Source organism: Passer domesticus, chromosome 10 (genome assembly GCF_036417665.1).
Source record: "Passer domesticus isolate bPasDom1 chromosome 10, bPasDom1.hap1, whole genome shotgun sequence".
Classification (NCBI taxonomy): domain Eukaryota; kingdom Metazoa; phylum Chordata; class Aves; order Passeriformes; family Passeridae; genus Passer; species Passer domesticus.
Window position 1 is genome coordinate 10,744,539 of NC_087483.1, and position 21,225 is coordinate 10,765,763.

Below are 21,225 nucleotides of genomic sequence, written 5' to 3' on the forward strand. Positions count from 1 at the left end.
TGTTGCTGCTGTGCTGTTTCTGACTGTAAATAATTGTACATTATAACAAATGTGCTTCTTTTTCCCCCAAGTGACAGTGGCTAAAGAGTACACCTGGCAAAGGTGACAAAGCCCAGCACTGGCTTTGGAGCAGAAGAGTTGCAGTTCAGTCTGGAGGAGTTACAGAACGATTTTAGGGGGAGATGAGAAAGTTAAATCATTATGTTAAAGTAAACCAATCAAACCCAAAACAAACTCCCAAACTCCCACTCCTCCTCCCAAAAAACCCAAAACCGAAGTGAAAAATATTATGTGAAATAGAATTAATCTTTTTTCCTTGGTGAAACAGTGAACTCACCTGCAATATGCTTGGTATACTTTTCCTTGATAGATGAGAAATTACTTCACATGGATATTTTAACTGTTTCTAAAGGTGCCTTCCCTACAGAGGCCTTCAAAAAGTATAATTGGATAATTCTCATAATTTTTTTTTATAAAACATCCCTTTTCTCAATAATGCTATAGCTGAACATGACCAGAAGGTGCATTCCTGAGCTGGAGAAATATAATCTCTTCATAGGGATATTCTTTAATTCTGTGTCATTAAGAAAAACACTAGTTTTCTTGTCTGCTTCTGGGTTTTTTTGTGTGTTAGTGCATCAATACGGGAAACCATTCAAGGAATTTGTTATTTTGTCAGGAGCTTGGCTCCATGGAGCTGTTTAGGGAATTCATTTGCATGACTTCAGTTGTGAGATGTCAGAACCTTGGCTGAGCCCAGTTCATATAAAGTGCAAGATGACCTTCATAATGAATTTTAAATGTTAAATAATCTGATTTGGGGAGGTCAGAAAACAAAGTTTAAATTCTTAAGTTCTTTGATTTGTGCAGAGATATATTTTATAAACTTTTTATCTCTCTTTACTTTTCTATCTCTTAAAATTGTGAAGTGGCATGTTAGAAGTTGCCTATTTAATTTTTTATTATTTTATGTAACTGCTTTTGGAGAAAGGTTCTTCAAGGAAAGGAAGGTGGGCTATGCAGTCTTTGTAGCCTGTGGTTGCATAACAAGAATTCCTCTGCAGAAACCGGAATGAAGATGAATTTTTTTTTGGTTCAGATGAAATATAAGACAGTGATGATGTCTTACATTAATAAATTAATGTCCCTGAGAAAACAGTGTTTCAGACTTCAATTTTTAGTGTTTTCCATCTTTATCCTTTGGTTGTAGAGATGCTACAAGATATTTGGGGAAAGAGATGGTTATTTAGAATGTTTTTATTTGTTTTTGTTGCTTTGCATGGCTGGTGTGTCTGCAGCACTCTGAACACTTGGAACACAAGCATGTGACTCTCCTGACCTTTATATTTGATGTATTTGCTCCTTCTAAAAGATGCTCTAAAGAGAGCATGTGTTTTTTTCTGCTTATTTTTGAATGAAAAAGTGACTTAATTAGAATTTCCCCAGGCCACTAAATGAGAGCAGCAGTATAAGGGGTAGCTAGAACCATCTTTTGGTTCAGCTAAGAGTTAAATTTAATTAACTGTGTTCCAGATCAGACAGAGAAGGAGGAGTGCTGTCTCTCAGTAGGCAGGTAATGGAAGATCCCCAATGGAAAAAGCATCTTAATGGCAGACACTTTTTAATTACAGGGAATAAACCCAAAAATAAACCAGCATGTCCAGATAAAAGATTTATTTCTTTACTGGCATGAAAAATTCCCCATGCCTTTTTCCTGCTTCGAGTGTTGTTGGGTTTGTAAATGCTCAGCTGAAATCTGGGGGGCAGAACTGTCCTTCTGCTGAAGTTGTTGGTGTCAGCTATGATTTTTACTAAGGTGGCCTCCACGTGTACAAGTCAAATATCTAGTTGAAGCTGCCAGATATTTTTAATGACAAGGAAATACACCAATCTCATTAAAAATGTCCGTTTTTTAAATAATGGGTTGTATAAATGTTTAAGAAAACAGAATCTCAGTCATCAGGTGTTTATGTATGTGTTAATGCTGCTTTCAAGCCTTAAATGCACAGCAGATGTGATGGACTTCAAAGGGCTCTCTAAAGCATTCATTCCTTGAAAAATTAAATTTGAAGATTAGAAATATTAGAGATTTTCTGTAAAATCATGCACAACATGAGGTGTTTAATATTGGAATCATCAAACTTGAAAAAATAGCAAATAAACCCCAGGAGATGCAGTAAGACTAGCAGGTGAGGGATCAAAGAAAGAAATGGGAGGTGTTTTCATGCCATTTGTGATTAAGTGGTGAAGCACCTTGCTCAGGACATCGTGGATACCATGGGTTTATGGGGTCTTTAAAAGCCATTAGAAAATGGGTTTTTTTGGGGAAAAAAGGCACGTGTAGCTCCCTGCCTTGATCTCTGGGAGAGCCCAGAGCTGTGAGGCTGCCCTGGGGCGCATCACTTATGTCCCTGGGAGGACACTTCTATGTCCTTATGCTGGTGTGATGCCCTCTCCTGGTGTCTCTTGGTGGCCCTGTCACATGTGGGGGACTGGGCAAGGTGAGGAAGAGCCAGGAGGGCTATTCCTAACTTCCAGGGAGAGGCTGGGCTGGAGGAATTAGTCCGTGTCTGAACATGGACAAGCTTAGAGGTGACATCTCTGACTTGAACAGGTTATGTTTTGACTAATCTTCCCGAGCCCTCAGGTAATTAGAGGGCCTCAGCACTGCTGGGCTGGACAGGCTGACCAAAAGGACCAAAAGCACACCTTCACCCTTGGTCTGAAAGGGAGAGACCTTTCTTTGCAGTCCAGCAACTGTGTGGGTTGAAACAAGCTCAGGTCCTTTTGGTTTGCACAGAAAGTCTTTCACTTTCCACCACAAACTTGGACTTAGATCAGCTCCACAGTTATCTCCTTTCCTGGTCTCTTGGTTTGACTCAGGATCAGCTCCCTGTGTTGTTCTTCTCCAAGTTTCTTCCACCCTGCAGGTTCTCCAAGGCTAACAAAGCCTAGTAGCTCTCAGGCAAGGAGTAGTTTTCTTCCCTTCTCTCTTAATGAGACAAGGTAAGCCTGCAAGTTTATTTCCTGCTCCCTACAGGTCCCTCCTTTCTGTCAGGACATTGTTTCCCCTGCCTGATGGAGTTCCTCCAGCTGACATGCTTACATGGAAAAGTTCTTAATGTTCAGCTGAAGTCTGTTCAACTCCTGGTTTCATCCTACAGGCACTGGTAGTGGCTTCCATGTAAAGAGAAGTGAAACCACAGACCATTAATTAGTGTTAACTCAATGATTTCTGTTTAGCCTGAAAGTCTTGGTAGTTAATAACAAATATCTGGTGCCACCAGTAAGGGCAGTGTTTTGGATGAGATATAAGGAAAGATTTAAAAATTTCCTCCATTGTCCTTAGATTCCTCTACCATAAATATATTTTTTTATAAAGAATATATGCATGAACACTGTATTGACAGCTGTGGGCCTATAGCCTTCATTCTCCAGGCACTATGTTTGTTGCTGAACAAGAGATACTTGGTTAAATGTAGCAGATTTCTAGCAGTGAAATGCTTCAGAATTTTGATTCTTGAGTGAATTTAAATACCTTAATTGCAATGATCAGTACTGTAAATTCTTTGTTGTGCTGCTATGACTTAATGAAATGTATTCCTGCTTCGGCTTTTTCTTTTGATCTTGTTGTTTTTTTCCTTCCTTTTTTCTCTTTGAGCACCGAAAGGAGTAACCTATCGAGCTTTTGCTGGAGGATGTTATAAATGAAAATTTAGTAACCATTCCATCAGCTTTGTAACCTGGGTGAAGTGATGTGTGCATGGTAGGGGATTTTTAGGGAAGACTGGAATTTGTCACTGTGAAGGAGAGCTTCCACCTGGTTTGCTCTAATTTCAGTGACGATTTACCACCTTGAGTCAGTGTAGATGTAATACAGATAGATTGAAGTTTTGGAACAGGAGAGTTAAAAATACTTGATCTATTGAATTTGCCTTTTCATTCACAAATGCCAGTAGAAAGCACAAATAGTTAATTTCCTTTATTTCTTTATCAGGGTGAAAATGACGTCTTTGAACTTATAGCGAATTCAATTCCTTATATATAGCTCTGACATATCATTACCCCAACTTACATTTTTGAAAACAAATCATTACATTAATATATTGTTTTTCCTGTCCTTCCATTAAAATATTATCTCAGTGAGTGTGCAGCTTTTGTCATACTTCTATTCTGCATAGCCTTAGAGAGGATCTCTAGGGATTTTTGGGCTTGTAACTCCATGACAGCAGTTTCCTTGACAAGGAATTATGCTTGTAAATGACAAAACAGATTTTTTTAATAGAAGGTTATCTGGAAATTTATGGAGTTGTGGTCCTTCTGGCACAGTTGGCAGCTGTAGTTCCTGAGAAAATGAGATGAAAAAATGGGATGAGGTGAAATGAGTGTTTAGAAAAAGCGTAAAAAACCCACTGAATTTGAAAAATACAGAATAGCTGAAGAGAAATAAAAGCATTCAAACACTCTTCAGTCATGATACTTACCAAAGAGCTGCCTAGTTTTTCATTGCTCTCAACAAAGTTTTTGTTTATGCAGTTTTTCAGTTTAAGCAACTAAAATCACTGTGGGGAAAAAAGTGACATGACTAAACTGATAATAGAATAGAGTGAAATATCTGGCTCAGAGTTGTGGTCTTAGGCATCCATTTTTACTTTACCAATGGTAGTTGTTTGTTTTGTGGGCATATGTTGCTATAGCTCATATTGTTGATTTAAAGAATTTCTGAGGCTAAATATAACTTAGAAGTAAAAGTTTTGTTCCAGCATAATTAAAATGAAAAAGGTTGTAGTGATTTTTTGCTGTGCAGTTGTATCAGGTGTGTGGTTTGAAGATTGAGTGTGTTATTTCTTGAGTTATTGAGAGGTTGTGTTACATTATCATCATCTCCAGTTGCATTGCAAAAACATTTAACCTGTGAGCACACATCACTTAACCGGTTACAAAGAGAGATAAAGGAATCTATAAATTTTGCATTTACAAGATCCTGCACCGAAGGCATTGTAAGTTACTCTTTCTGGGCACCGCAGGTTCGAGCAGCACCGACATTAAAGAGAACCGCAATGTGGACAACGTTCCCCCCAAGGACAGCGCCGGGCAGGGCCTTGGCGAGGGGACCCCGCTCTCCAACGGCGGTGGCAGCAGCAGCAGGAAGAGACCTCTGGAGGAGGGCAACAACGGCCATTCCAAATTTCGCCCCAAGAAGAGGAAGAAAACGCCCGGCCCCGTTCTGCCAAAGAACGCCCTGATGCAGCTCAACGAGATTAAACCCGGTTTACAATACAAACTCCTCTCCCAGACGGGGCCTGTCCACGCGCCCATGTTTGTGATGGCGGTGGAAGTCAACGGGCAGGTGTTTGAGGGGTCTGGCCCAACAAAAAAGAAAGCCAAGCTTCACGCTGCCGAAAAGGCTCTGCGCTCCTTCGTCCAGTTCCCAAACGCCTCGGAGGCCCACCTGGCCATGGGCAGGACTCTGTCGGTCAACACAGACTTCACGTCGGACCAAGCCGATTTCCCCGACACCCTTTTCAACGGCTTTGAGACGCCAGTCCCCTCTGACGCTCCCTTTTACCTGGGCTCCAACGGGGACGGCTCCTTTGGCTCCGGCGGGGACTACGGGTTGCCGTCGTCTGCCGTGGCCAGCAGCCTTTCCCAGTCGCCTCTGCCCCTGCCCTCCCCCTACCCCACGGCCAGCGGGAAGAATCCCGTCATGATCCTCAACGAGCTGCGCCCCGGCCTGAAGTACGAGTTCCTCTCGGAGAGCGGAGAGAGCCACGCCAAGAACTTTGTCATGGCTGTGGCGGTGGACGGTCAGACTTTCGAAGGCTCAGGAAGGAACAAAAAGCTGGCGAAAGCTCGGGCTGCTCAGTCAGCCCTGGCATCCCTGTTCAACATGCAGCTGGACCAGACTCCATCTCGCCAGCCCATTCCCAGCGAGGGGCTCCAGTTACACTTGCCACAGGTGAGAAACCCTTTGGGTGTTGTGGTAATGACCAAGAGGAGTCAAATTGTGTATTGAATCAGTTTGAACAGCATTTCTGCTTCTGCTTCATGTGTGTCTATATATATGTGTATCTGTATTAGGTGATTTATACAGTTACAGCTTCTGACAATTGTATTCTCTTGCACAGAGAAGAGGCTTTGTTTCTGATGTTTTCAGCCTTGATCCTGTTGTGTAAGAGAGCACCAGTGCCAGCTTGAATTACGGTCTGTGCTGGGGAAAGATTGAATCACATCTTGCTCGTCTCAGCAGCAAGACTTAGATGGAGTTCAAGTGAGAATTACTGCTGGAAGTGAAGTTATTATTTGATACAACAGTTTTTAGCAGAGAAGAAAATCATTCTCTCCTGCAAACACAGAGTCAAGGTCAGATTAAGTGAGGCTGTTGCAACTGTCACTGCTTTCCATGTGCCTGTATCCAGGATGTGTGGTTAAATGGCTCTCATCTGAAGGGCTGTGCTCTAGGCAAATTAATTAATATGCATATAGAAGTTACTTAGGCAAGCAAATCTGGCGGAGAAGTAATTTAAATCAAATAGTTAATGAACTAGGGAAAGTATCCAACATACCAGACACAGATCAGAAGTTTGAAATCACTAGAAAGGAGGGTTAAGGGTTTTTTAATGCAGAAAAATTCTCCCCTCTTTTCTTCTTTTTGTTTCTTCCCAGTCAAACTACGGTAATAATTGTTTGACTCCTGTCTTTCTACTGCATCTCTTGGGTCTTTTTAATGATATTATATGCCCTAAATATAAATTAAAATATTTGTCTGTGAATTCTTTTGCAGCTTTCCGTTTATTATGAGAACTTGAAGGCTTTGACCTTACCTATCTCAAAAGCATTGTTCTAGATTTCATTAAAATCTAACATGGTGTTCTGATTTGATAATGTGGGGTCAAAGAATATAAGTAAATGTGACTATTTTGAGTATGTTGTTTTCTCAAAATATATGGACATTATGTATATTTTAGAATGTCCTATATAGTTTCATGTTAATGTTGCACAGTTATTATGTTACTGATAAATGTTTCCTTAATTTTCAAATTCAGGATCATGCTGTTTTGGGTAATTACAATTTCTTCAGTGGATTCAGTGATTTTAGACTGTGTTCTCTGCTTTTAAAAGTAGATTTGACCCCAGACACCAAAAAAAAAATTCACTGCTAGTAATTCATGTGTTTTTAGTTCTTGCATCAGTAAAATGGTGAAAACTGAAACTGGAAGAGGAAAGTGTGAAAAACCCAAGCTGAGCTGGGAAAAAGATGGTACATGGGTGCTGCCTCATTTAGACCCTATTTCAAGTAATTTTTTTATTCAGGGGCTTTTGATCAGCTTGTCATCAGGATGTCATCAAGCACTTCACTGTGTTGCTTTGCTTTGAATTATAATTAGCTGTTACTGGAATTACATTAGGTCTTCTATATATTAGTGATTTTGGTCTGGTATGTATTTAATGATTTAAACATCTGTGCTGTTTTCAAGTCCTGCTTGATTTATCTTCTTTTAGAAGTCTTGTTTAATTATTTTAGACATTGTTTACTGTGTGAAAAAATGTTAAATTCAGAGATAATCCTAAAGTGGGTGAAATCACAAAAACTGGAGAGTGCAGGAATGATGTAAATGAGGATAGGATTTGATACAACCAGTAGAAAAATAAAATGTTAATCGGGTTGGAAAAAAGCTAGATATATGTGAGGGGAGGAAAAAATCAAATACCAAGTGCTTGGGGGTAATAAAAGAAGTACAGTGTGCTTTTGCCAGGGAAGATGGAATTGTCTGTTGGGTGGCAGGTCCAAACCTACCTGTAGCTCATTTGTGGTGAGAAGAATGGAGTTGAGAGATGTTCCCTGTGATGATGGTGGCCGTGAGTGTGGCTGAATGTCTGTCTGTGACCCCAGCAGAGCTGCAGGTGCCCCAAAGAGAGTTAAATGCAGAAACACACGTGCAAAGTTTCAAATGGTGCAGAAGGGTTGCTGCAGTCAAAAATGGGTTGTTGTAAAATGGATGTGAGAATAATCTTATGGGCTCTACAGGGGTTATTGAGGTGCTGGTCCTGTGGTTCAATTCAAGCTTGTCTGCTTGGTCTGTTGTCAGGGATGAAGGAAGGTTCCCTGCAGTCAGGAACATCTCTGTGCTAGGAAAGTGAGTTAAACTCAGCAACACACTCAACACGTGCCTCAGAGAGGGTAGAAATGTCCCACTGGAAATCTCAGCAGTTGTGCATTTAGCACCTTGGCAGTGGGTGTGTTGGTATTGAACAGATTGTCACACTTGCGTTAGAGTGACTTGCATCTCCAAAACAAAGAAAATATTTTTATGGTTAGCTCTGCTTTGTGAACTGATCCAAAAAAATCATAGAATCACAAAATGGTTTGGGTTGTAATAAACCTTAAAGATTATTCTATTTCCACCCCCTGCCATGGGCACAGACACATTCTGCTGTCCCAGGTTGCTCCAAGCCCTGTCCAGCCTGCCCTTGAACACTTCCAGGGATGGAACAGCCACAGCCTCTCAGTGCCATGGCCTCACCACCTCGCAGTGAAGAATTTATTCCCAATATCCCATCTAATGCTGCCCTTTGTCAGTGGGAAGCCATTCCCCCTTCTCCTTCACTCCAGGCCCTTGCCTGCAGTCCCTCTCCAGCTCTCTTGGAGCCCCTTCAGGCACTGGAAGGGCCTCTAAGGTCTCCCTTGATCCTTCTCTCCTCCAGGTGAACACCCCAGCTCTCCCAGCCTGTCTCCAGAGCAGAGGGGCTCCAGCTCTTGGAACATCTTGGTGGCCTTCTCTGGAGGGGTCTCACACCTCTGTCAAAGATGGCATGGTGCTGTCCCTAAAAGAAGTTCTCAGGCCAGTACCAAATGCTTTGGAGTAAAACTGAGAAAAGAACACACTGCTAGCAGTAATTCCCAGTATATACCTCACACCTTCAGCAGTGCAGGCTGCTGGTGTCACTCAAGGAAAAGTTTTCCACCAGACAGTGGGATCCTGCTGCTTGGAGGTGTCACCTCTTCAGGCCACTAATGGCCTATGTTAGAAAGCTGATACAGAGGTTTTCCTAATGTTATTTCCTTAAACTGTTTACTTAAAAAGATAACTCATTAGTCATGGTGTGCAAAGAGCTGGAAATTGAAATTGTACACATTGAAGCTTAAATAGAGTTATTTAAATTAGAAAGCTTGACTGTGGTGAGAGAAAGCAAGCTGAGCTACACAAATGAGCAGTGTAGCTGCAAATGAAATCAGTTTGAAAAACATCACAAGAGAGTATTTTTAATCATTCACCTAATTCAGTTTATCTTTTCTGTTGTTGTGGACAGACATTGAAACAAAACATTAAGCAGGAGAAATGGGGTGAGAAGCAGTTCTGAATGGCTGCTTGTACTTGATGTGCTTTTTTTAGTCCTGGTTCCACTTGGAGTGAAGGGAAGTATAAAAAATTATTCAAATTTATAAAAGATACACAAATAATTATGAACATGATTGGAGATCTGGGAAAGCTGCTTCTGGAGAGGTACCGAGGAGTTCCAGGCAGTTCACAACAGTGGATTGCTTTGTGTATACAGGAGAATAAGAATGAGATGGATTCAAACCTGGGAAAAAGATAATATTGAATATATTTATGGGAATATCATGCATTATTGTTGGAATAATTGCTGTGGAATTGAAAGAAATACACACATAAACACAAACATATCAGCATAAACAGTGAAAGACTATACAACCAAGCAGAAGTTTCTTTAAATCATTACAGGACAGTTCTCTGAACTGTGTGTGCTGGTCACTGGATTTTACCTGCAGTGGGAAGTTCACATAAGCCATAAACTGTGGAGATAAGGAAAAACAATCAAAACAAACCAAGGGAGAACATTTCTGCTTGAGAGGGGTCCCTGGAGATCCCAGGAGAGCACAAAGGACTGAGATGTCTTGGGTCAGTTCTGTGAGAGATGTGAGCCATTGCTGCTGCCTTTCCCACCATTCAGGGGATCCCCAGCATTCATCTTGGGGGTCCTCAGGGCCTTCCAAGGTCTTCCTTCAGCTCCAGATTGACCTGAACTTCATCAGCTCCTGAATATTTTTCAAGTGTGAAGGATCAGGGTTGTTCTGCTACAGCATTGCTGCAACATCTGTATTTAAAACCAGTCTGTGTGTGTAGAAAAGGAGTGGGTTCACTGTAGCTTCTTCAGAGAAGGGAACAACGCACCCAAAATAATTTGGAGCTCACATGCCTTACTGAGCCAACTGTCAGCTATTATTAGGTCTTTCCTTTTTTGAATTACTCAACTTGGAATAATGATTTAATGCAGAAGCGGGGGTGGAGAAACTGTGTGTCAGATGTTAGGGCATTCACAGGGAAGGTGAGACATGAGTTCAATTTCTGTTCCACTTAATATTTATTTATATGAGAGGCAGTAGAGTCAGATTGTGATGTGAAAGATCCCTACTCAGGCCAGTCACTGGCCTGGGCTTGCAGTGGAAACAGCTTCAAGTCCATGGTTTTGAGATGGGGACAGCAGGATGTAATTTCTGGCCAGTAAGTCTTGTTCCTGCTGCTGCCTTATTTCCTTCTCTTCCATGCCATTAAATATGTCAATGTAATAGCCTGCCTGGGAGAGAGGGATAATTCTTCTAATTTCTTGGGGGAGTATTCTTACCAAAGACCAAAATCTTAGTGACTACACCTATAGGCATTTAACAGTGTTTATTCCTCATTGCCCAGCTGTTGTCTCACAATTTGTGTACAAATAGAAATAAGCAAACTTTAACATATCTGCCTGTTTTCTGGCAGGGATTTTTTTTTCCTCCTCTCCAGTTCATCCTGGATTGTTTGCATCTCCAAGGTTCATTTTATCTTGCTTGAGTTCTGCTTAGTACCTCTCATAAATCCTCCCCAGTGCCCGGTTCCAAGTTCATCCAAGCATTTTTAGGTTTCCTTGCCAACAGCTTAGCTCCAGGCTCTGTGAGATGCAGCTCCATCCTTTTGCTGTGCAAACTTCCATCTTCCTGGAGGAACTCACTGTGTGCTCCTTTGTATACCAACACCACAGTTTCCTCTGCTTTGCTTGTTATTTGAAAAAAAAAAAAAAAAAACCCTTCTGGAAGAAGCTAATGGATGCAACCTGTATGCAGGCTTACTACCCAGCTGCTGTTCAGGGAGCTTTTTATCAGTGGCATTAGCAGGCAATGTGGCCATGGATTTCTTCCCAGGAACACATGGCAGTTTCAGTTCCCAGAGTTGGGGAAGACTCCTCCAGTCACCACCCACCACCACTTCTTTAGAAAAGGTGAATCACATGGTTTATTCCCTGGATGCCAAACCTTTTCTTGCAGGTTTGAAGCCTCTATGAAGCATAGAAGCATAGCATAGTTTGGGATGGAAGTGACCTGAAGCATTTCCTGTCTGGAATAGTCTGTTTCTGTAGTATCTAAATTCCATCCCAATGTCATTCAGCGTGATTTTACAATGTGCTGTCCAGCACATCACAGAGTAGGGCAGAGCAGAAAATACATGGATTACAGAAGTGAGAGCGTGAAACTTGCAACTGGGAAGCAAGTATCCATCACTGCACAGTGAGGCTAGGGATAAAACACTGCAATGGGGACTCTGTGCCTTGGCTGTACAGTGATCTGCCCTCATGGCTGCAGGGAGCTTAATAATTTAAGCCTTTTGTGTATCAATTTTCCATTTCTAAGACCAGGCTGCTTAAAAACCACTCAATTATTTGCCTTTTCTTTTGTGTGTTTACCTAAAGTTCAGCTTTCTACAATAGGTAAGTACTATTAAATGCAGATTTTAGCTGTGTGATTGTGGTACTGGCAGAACATGGACTAACCCATTTTTGGGTCCAGCAACAAAAAGACCATGTTTCTAAAGGAGTGCCTGACTAGACGTGTTCATGACCTCTGAGCCAAATTGTATTCCTGAAAAATATATGGAGTTTCTGAGTTGCAGTCCATTCAAATTTTCAAGAAAATTGGTGTTTGCAATGTCAAGAGTCTTCTGATTCCACAAGTTGAGTGATTGCAAAACATTGATGAAGCTGGTCCAGCTGGATCCTGACTGCTGGTCACTGTTTCCTGTCAGGCTGTGGTGAGAGCTGCTGAGCTCTGCTATCATGACACCCAAGCTTTAGTTATTTCTTGGCTGCTAAAGCTTTTCCAAAAGAAACTTAACACTGAGAGCATGTCCACAGCATTTCTAGGTTGGTTGGTTCTCATGAGCCTTGGTAAGGAAATGGGTGAATGGGGCTGATGGTCTTCAAACATTTTTCTTCTATTTTTTTTTTATTGTGTTTTTTTTTTTTCCTTTTTCCCTTTGGGCATCTAACACATCTGTATCATAGAGTGGTTTGGGTTGGAAGGGACATTAAAGCTCATCCAGTCCCATTCCCTGCCATGGACAGGGACATGTTCCACTAGCCCATGTTGCTCCAAGCCCTGTCCAACCTGGAGCACTTCCAGCAGTGGGGCAGCCACAGCTTCTCTGTTCCAGCATCTGAATGGTGGGTATGACACAATGCCTGTGTTGTTGTGGCATGTGAAGCTGTGGGCCAGGTGTGCACACCTAGAACATCTCAGATACTGCTGCTTACCAACACAGGGTTGCCTTGGCTTCAGCTTCTTTTCAGGTGAAAATACAAGAATTTGGTCTTGACTCATCTTTTCTAGCAGTTACAGTTCCAGTTGCCTTGAAAACAGCAGGTGAGATTAGCTGCAGTGCTGATCTGGATTGTCTGTCAGTAGAAGCAGGACTGCTGTTTCAAAGTTTTCCTTCCTTTTGGAAGTTAGCCCCACTTACAGCCTGACTTTAAGTTCAAGTTTTCCTGAAAACCAGAAATCTTTCCTAATTTTGAGATAGCTTATTTGGGTTATACACTGATATTTTCTATTCCTAACTTTGTATAGGTCTTGTAAAAATAGCATTAAACTAGGATTGAAAACAAAATGTCCTTATTTATATAATAGTTAGATAAGGAATTAGATTGTTAAAAAAAGGTTCATTTGAGGGGCATGGATTTTTATTTCAATCTTATTGTCAGGTTCAATGTTGAGGATATTGAAATGATGTGTTTTGAGGTTTGAGCATGAGAGTATAGACTTATCTGTCTATCCAGTTGTTCTCCCAAGCCTCAAATGTTCATCAGATCATGGGCATTAGGTGCTTCAGTGCTTTGCTTAGCACTGTCTGACCTTGTTTTGGTAGACATGGAGCACTCAAACCTCTGCTTCCCCTTGCAAGGAACACCTCAATGTCAATTTTTACAGTGAACAATAAAAACTCACTTCATTTGCTTTGTCCAGTAATTTTAAAGGGTAAATCTTTATAACTTAATGCTCCTCTAATTTTAAAATTAATTTTTTTAATGTGCATTTCTGTATGGTCCTACAGGTGTTAGCTGATGCTGTTGCACGCTTGGTTGTAGATAAATTCAGTGATTTGACAGAAAATTTCTCATCTCCACATGCACGTCGAAAAGTCCTTGCTGGAGTTGTCATGACAACAGGTAAATAAAAAAAAAAAAGTAGTATCTTCAATGCTTCAATATGCGTGCTCTGTTTGCATCTAGTAAACTAACTCTTTTCAGTCAAGCAGTATTGAAATGTATTTTTATGGTTTAATCTTGAAGGTGGACTAAACATAGTAGTTAAATCTCAGGTACTTACAGGAATATTAGACCTGCAAAAACTTCTTTTTCCACAGAGTTCCTGTCCTCTGCCTGAGACATCTGAGTAGCTCACAAAATTTAGGTTTTAAAGTTAATCATGAAACTTTGGGAAAATAAATAAAATCCCCCATCAGTATTCCTGGTTTGGGCACATTATGTAAGAATTACGCTTCTTTCCAAGGTTTTAAGATTTTGCACTTTGTTATTCTTGCTAAATTTTATTCTTAGTGCTCTATGTTAGTCATTTTAGTAAAAATATCTAAGAAAGCAGTTTGTTTTGGCAGATGGCAGTGGTGTCGTGGCTGACACGAGATCTCTGCTTGTCCAAATCACCCAGAACAGTGAAGTTGTGCCCTAAACTAATCTGTGACCATGCTGCTGCTGATTTTCCTCACATTAAGGTTTCTCTTGGTCTTCAGTCCATGTGAACCCATGGTGGAATGTTCATTTTGAGGCTGTCCCAGCTGTGTCCCCCCCTGATCTCTTGCCCTCCCACTCACACAGGCTGTTGGGAGGTTTGGGAAGCCTTGATGCTCCTCAAGCTCTGTTGAGCAGCAGCCACACCTCCATCTGCTAATAACACTTTTTTAGCCCCAAATACACGAGGAGCATGTTGTAGTTTTGTTTATTTAGTTTTGTGATATTTGTTTGTGGTATTTAACAGGTTTTTATGCTATTTACAGCCCTGTATGTGCAATTCCCAGAAGAGTCATGTGCCAAAGAATTAAGACTTAACTAACATGTGAATGCCTTCTGATTAACAGAAGAAATAGCTTTACACATAATAAGAAAGTATCTTGCTCTGAACACGTGTCTGCAATTAAATGACCCCATGGCATGGCCTTGTGTTACAGCTTGGTGCTTCTCCTCTGGCCCTGTGGACACAAGGGCCCAGGAGGGCTCAGGTTCATTTTAACTTGTTGGGCTTTTTTTATCCCTGAGTGTTTTGCTAAGTGGCATTTTGACCTGTCTTTCTTAGTCCTTCATTCAGCCAGGTTTTTTGAGTGATAAAGGCAGTTCTCTGCTTAGAAAGCATTCACCCAACATACTTTTGCATGGAATGGTTTAATATCAAGAACTACACATTGTACTGGTAATCTTTACAGTGATTTAAGCCTTTATATTTCTTTTTTCCCTGGTCTTACCTTTCCTGTTGTTAGCTCAATACCCTTCCATAATGTTTAGCTGCATTAATAAACCAATGCCTTTCAGATTTCTAAAGTGGCTGTGAACATCTGTATAGGTGACCACAAGGTACAGCTGAAAGTTGCTGGCTGCCTGAATCTCAGGAAAAAAAAAAAGGGTTCTCAGGCTTTAATTATTCTTCTTGAAGCAGCACTTTCTGCCTGCAGGTTTTCAATTTTTAACTTGTCTGAGCTCCAACATGAAAAGAGTAGTTCTCATAAGAAACACTGATGGTGCTGGTGCAGGGAGGTATGGCTGAGAGAAGCTTTTGTTTTAAATAAATCATCAGAAGAAAAAACATTTATTTTTTTTAAAAGAAGCAAACAGCTGAAAAGAAGAGCTTTGGGTTCTGCAAGAAGATCGCTCAGTGCTTTATTTGTGATGTTAATTGCATCTCCTTCCTGAAATTTCATTTTGCAGGTACAGATGTGAAAGATGCCCTGGTAATAAGTGTTTCTACAGGAACAAAATGCATCAATGGTGAATACATGAGTGATCGTGGTCTTGCATTAAATGATTGCCATGCAGAAATTATAGCTCGACGGTGTCTGCTGAAATTTCTGTACACACAACTTGAGCTTTACCTAAGGTAAGCTGGAGGGAAAAAGATGATGAGCTGATCCCACAGAGCTGAAAAGGTGTCTGTGGAAAACATCTGTCTTCATTTTTCCTGTGTAAAGCACTTGTCCTGTTGCATTAGGTTGTTGAATTCAGAACTCGTGCTCTTTGCCCTGAAGTTTGAGTTGAACAAAACATTTATTCAGTGAGGTGTCAATCATGAGAGGGGAGGACAGGGAAAATAATTGGCAATCATTTTGTAAAATGTAAAAGTATAAATCAAAATAATATGAAGTGGGCTAAAGGTTGCTGATGTTTCATTTAAGTGCCTGAAAGCTCTTGACATCTGGGATTGCCACAAGCTCTTTGTTTCCTGTCTTGATAGTCCTTTAATTTTGTTAATTATCACAACTATTAGATTTATATTACTGAAATTTCAGCCATCCTGTGTTTGTTTTTAACGCCTGTTAAGTCTGCCCAGCTTGTGCCTATTTCCATGTTAATGTCAGTTTTGACTCCAGCTTTCTTCTCTGTTTCAGCAATAAAGAAGATCAGCAAAAATCCATTTTCATCAGATCAGAGCAAGGCGGGTTTAAGCTGAAGGAGAATGTGCAGTTCCATCTCTATATCAGCACATCTCCTTGTGGTGATGCTCGGATTTTCTCACCCCATGAAGCAGCACAAGAGGGTATGACAGCAGTCCTCCTCTTCCACCCAAGGGAGCTTAAATTGTTCTTGGGGCATGTACAAGCAGCACGGTTAAAATTTAGGTGTCTTCTTTCCTTTTAGCATAGAAGTGTGTTAGACAAAGATCTCTTCCAAAAAAATCTGAGCTGTTCTTCCTCTGTGGTAGAAGTTCAGTATAGAGTGATGAGCCCTGTGGTCTTGAAGAGGCTGATGCTAACTGAGATAAGCCAGTGAGTCAGCAAGTATTCCTACAGCACTAACCATCCCTTTTCCCTGTTCCCATCCTTTAACAGCAGTTCTCTGCCTGCCCCTTCCACATTAACTTCATTTTAACTCTGTAACACACAGAACAGAGCTCCAGAGCTGCCTGCTTCCTACTGCTCCTTTGGTGAAAGCTTGGTTTAAGTGCAAGTGTGTTTTGGAAGGCAGTGCTTGTGAGAGGTGTCTGACGCTGAAGCAAAGTTGCCAAGAGCAGTAGGAACTGATGCAAGCCAGCAGTAACTGCAGGCAGATACCTCAAATCAGTCCTTCTTACTGTGATTCTAATGTAAAACCCTTTGAGGAGGTTCCTCAGCTGATCCTCAGTGTTTTTTGTCCTTCAGACCAAGGGGACAGGCATCCAAACCGCAAAGCCAGAGGACAGCTGCGGACAAAAATCGAGTCTGGGGAAGGCACCATCCCTGTGCGCTCCACCACCACTATCCAGACGTGGGATGGGGTGCTGCAAGGAGAGAGGCTGCTGACCATGTCCTGCAGTGACAAGATAGCCAGGTGAGACTCTGAGTGGTTGGGCTTGTTGCTGTTGATGTTATTGCTGAAGGAGTGCATGGGATAAGGGGGAATGGCCTTAAGCCGAAGCAGGGCTGGGTTGGTTGGGATATTGGAAAGAAATTCTTCCCTGTGAGGGTGGTGAGGCACTGCACAGGTTGCCCAGAGAAGCTGTGGCTGCCACGTCCCTGGAAGTGTTCAAGGCCAAGGCTGGATGAGGCTTGGAGCAACCTGGACTAGTGGAAGGTGTCCCTGCCCATGGCAGTGGGGTTGAATAAGATAATCTTTAAGGTCCTTCCAATCCAAAACCATGCTCTGATTCTTACAAGAGAGGTGGACTCTTACCCACAATGAATGTGCAGGGAACTGATGGGCTTATCTCACTGCTTGGACATAGTGTGAGGGTGGCTGTCACCCCTGTGATAAAGCTCTGATTCTTCACCTGCACTTGGTGTCACACCTTTTGCTGGCTTCAGAGGGAAGGTGTAGTCACTCTGTATCATTCCAGCCACATCAAATCATTAATCAAATCAGCTTTGTTTTGTATTTCTGTCACTGGGGAATAGCAAAGGAATGTTTTAGATTTTTTTTTCCCCCTAAAGTAGTATAGCATCAGGAAAGCAGTACAATAAATGTCTTGCATTACTTATATTTGGATAACCTCTTCTGGTGATATATGTCCTTGTCCCATCGTTGGAAATGTTCAAAGTCAGGTTGGATGGGGTTTGGAGCAACCTGGTCTAGTTGAAAGTGTCCCTGCCCATGGCACAGGGATAGAACAGGATAAGCTTTAAAGTTCCTTCCAACCCAAGCCATTCCATGGTGTTTTAGATTCTTACATTTTCCATGCATAGTTTAGATTTTTATTATTTTTTTATGGTGAAAAGCATCCCTGTTAAAAAAATCCTAATTGATGGGCACTTCTAGTTCTTGCTCTGTAATTTTAATTATAGTTTAAATATTTTATTGAGATATTTTGTTTTCCAAACAATATTTTAATTTGTATTTCATCAAATTCCTTTCTTGGATATTTTCCAAATTCCTTTGTTCTTTTTGACAAAGATTGAAAGGTTTTTGTTGTTTTCAAAATCATAAATGGACAAAAAAAAATCAGCAGCAGTATTCCTTAACGAGCATTGGAAGTATGGGAGAGTTGCAACATCAATTTTTTTTGAATGAGTCTGCATGTTTGCAGCCTTTGTGCTCTTGCAAAGTAGATGAGAAATGCCACATTTTTTAGCTAATGATACTCTTAGTTATTTTTAATGATATGTATGTTACAAATGTTTTAATTAAAAGAGCTCTGCTGTTTTCTCAAGTCACCTTTAGCCTGATTCAAAGTTTATTAAAGATATTAAGTTGGAACTATTCTTGTGAACTGCATATGCCAAATGAAAAATAGAGGAGGAAGGTTATATAATGGCTTTGTTCCTTTAGTCTTGTCTCAAGTAATCAGCATCTCTACTGAAGGAAGACATTTTATTTTAGTTTAAATACCCCTAACATAAATGAATAGGGCCTTTCAGAAGCTAGGAGAGGCAGATGGGGAAAGGTGATTCTACAAAAATGACATTTTGGCTTCTTTTATAATATTTTCAGTAAAATTTACCAAATTAATCCCCCAGTTTGATGCCAGGGGCTTCTCCCAACCACCTGACTTGGGATTCATGCCGCATTCTTTTATCACATTGTCATTGCAGATATATATAAAAAAAGCCAGTTGTTGAGCTAGAACACATTTGACTCTTTTGTTGATTTTCTGTGATGCAGAACAGAATCCATCTCTTGCTTCCATAGCTAGCTGTCACCTCTCCTTGGGGCTAATGGGAATAATTTTGTTTGTGCCAGTGAAGGAAGCAAATAGAACCCCTTGACACAGAACAAAGACTGTATGACTGGTAAGGAGGCCCAAATTTTCATCTTTTTTTTTTTTTTTTTTTAACATTTCCCTGACACGTTTTATCCATTTACATTTGAAAGACTGCCTTGCTCCATAGTGCCCAGCAGTCAGTCCTCCAGAATGCCTCAGACCCAGGAATTTCCACTGAGCTTTCCCAGAGGTTCACAAGTGACAGCCTGGGAAGGATGTGGATGAATTTTGGGTGATGGATTGCAGTTGTATCAAGCCACTTGTATCTGAAGTGCCTCATCTGTGTGGATTATCTGGATAATCCACGTTGCTGTTTCCAGCCTTTGAGTGCTTTGCTGCAGTGTGCTGCCCAGCACCCTCCTAGACCTGGCAGGAACATCCAGGAAAAGTTGTGAGAAATGTGGGAGAACCATGAGTGTAATCCCACTTGGACTGGAGGCATTAAAACAGGAGCTTGGTGGCTCTGCAGTGAGGTGTTAGAGTGGTTTCTGACCAGTTAACATTAATATACATGCACTTGTTTTAAATGTGTCCTGGCCTGGTGCCATGGTACTTCACAATGCTGGTTTTTGTCATTATTTTGATGTGGGTTTTTTGCCTGTATTTATGGTTTCAAATAATTACTTAGCTTCTCATTAAACATTCCAGTTAATGGCCAATGTCCTGCTAGAAGCACAAAATTCCTTATCACATAGTTTCTCAGAAAAGCTCTAGCAGCTGAGGAAAACTTTGTAGGTTGAATTGTTAAAAAGGAGGTCTTCTATTTTAAAGAAAAGAAAATATTTTTCTGATAAATTTTTGTGTAAAAGAACGTCACATGCCCATCCACTGGCCTTCTGTGCTCATGCAGAGTGGGAAATCCAAACAGACATTGTAACTCATTCTTTCTCTTTTTCCTTCAAAAGTGAGCATTTCTCCTTACCAGTTCTTAACCCAGTGACAGGAGCTGATGTGAATTGCAGTGTGTGGTGGCTTTGTGGCACTCGGGTGAAATACCTGAGGGCAGGTGGTGAGAAATGACTACCCAAAGTGCACCATTATGGACCCTCGCAGCTTATATCACATATGTTACAATCTGGTTTAAACCAGGAAGAATAAAGAAAACTAAGTCTCTGTGTATAAAATGGACAGAACTTTGAATGTTAAAAAAATACCCAAAAAATATGATTAAAACCAAGGTGCCAAAAAATTGATATATTTTATTTAATAGTAAAGGAGGCAAAGAGAAAGAAAGAGGAAAGAAAGAAATAGAGAAAGAAGTGTGCATGGGGGGTAGGGGGACAGGGGGAGAGTGACAGGGGTTAGGTAGGAGTGTGTCACCCTTCTGAGGGTCCCAGTGATGCCTCATTGCTCCCCTTCATCTGGCCTTGGTGGTGAGGGTCCCCTGCAGCCCTGAAAAGTGTAGAATCCAGTGGATGAATTTAAGTTTTGGGCAGGTGGGAATGCACACGTGCCTCCCTTGCAGGGAGCCAGTTGGACACTGTGCCTTGCAGGACTCTGGATGTGCTGCAGCTTGTGCAATGCCTGGTGCAGGGTCTGGGCACCTCTTCGGGGGCCTTTGATGGGCCATGACACCCCTCTGCTGTCCTGCAGCTTCTCCTGGGGTGAAGGGGCCCACAGGTGAGCTGTGCACAGCAGAGGATGGGCATTCACTGCCTCTGAGCAGAGGCTTTTTCACCACACACCCAAAACCTCTCCTCCCTCCACCCTTCGGTGCAGGGTGTGTGCCAGCTGATAGCCCCAGGGCTTTCAGCACCCCAAAGGTGCTAAGCTTGATCCCTCTGTGGATGTATTCTCCCCCCAGCCCAGACTGAGTCACTTACCAACATGCAGTCCAGGACCCCATTCAGGGTTTTGGTGGTTTTCTCTGCAGCTTTTATACAGTTTTGCTGTAATAGGCAAAGGTTCTTCATGAAGATGTGGAAGTCATAAACCATAAGATTACAGTCTCCAAGAACAGATAGGTAGCAGATCCAGGCAATGCCAAAAAGTTGGGACAGGTCAGAGCTGTGTGGTTGCCTGCCTCAGTGCAGCTACGAGGGGAGAACTTCTTCATGTCTGTAACTGCAAATCTGAAATGGTGTTTGTGAGGAGAGCTGCTGTCCAAGACCAGAGACTCCCTGCACTTATGATTTGTAGTGTGGGCTGCTGACCAAGCCACTTGATTTCAAAGAAGCTCTCACTCCTTGCCTGTTTACAACTGTGGCTCTTGCAGAGGAGTGGTCATAGAGAATTAATCTCTTTAGGAGACAAAGAGAAATCAGGTTTAAAGCTGTGCCTTCTGCATGCCAGAAGGAGAAGTGGTTTCTGGGATAGTGCTACATCTTCCACAGTGACACCTTCTCTCATTTGCCATCAGTTGCAAGTAAAAACTTGTGATAAATGAAGTGCCAACTAAATAATTTTCATTTCTTCTTAGTAATTGTTGTTTATAAATTATATTGATATTAGAAGCTCTTTGAACTGCAAACACTTGTCAGGTTTTGCCTTGTTTGAGT

At 41.5% G+C, this 21,225-nt stretch overlaps 1 protein-coding gene across 2 annotated transcripts in view; it reads left to right on the forward strand.

The window, feature by feature from the left end:
• ADARB1 (adenosine deaminase RNA specific B1) overlaps positions 1 to 21,225 on the forward strand; it is a 60,222-nt gene that overhangs the window by 27,031 nt on the left and 11,966 nt on the right. For both annotated transcript variants that reach the window (XM_064433766.1, XM_064433767.1), the window contains exons 4-8: positions 5,028 to 5,959; positions 13,383 to 13,497; positions 15,265 to 15,433; positions 15,942 to 16,090; positions 16,692 to 16,860. In XM_064433766.1, the coding sequence (XP_064289836.1) occupies positions 5,028 to 5,959; positions 13,383 to 13,497; positions 15,265 to 15,433; positions 15,942 to 16,090; positions 16,692 to 16,860 (1,534 nt within the window). The remainder of the gene's footprint in view (positions 1 to 5,027; positions 5,960 to 13,382; positions 13,498 to 15,264; positions 15,434 to 15,941; positions 16,091 to 16,691; positions 16,861 to 21,225) is intronic.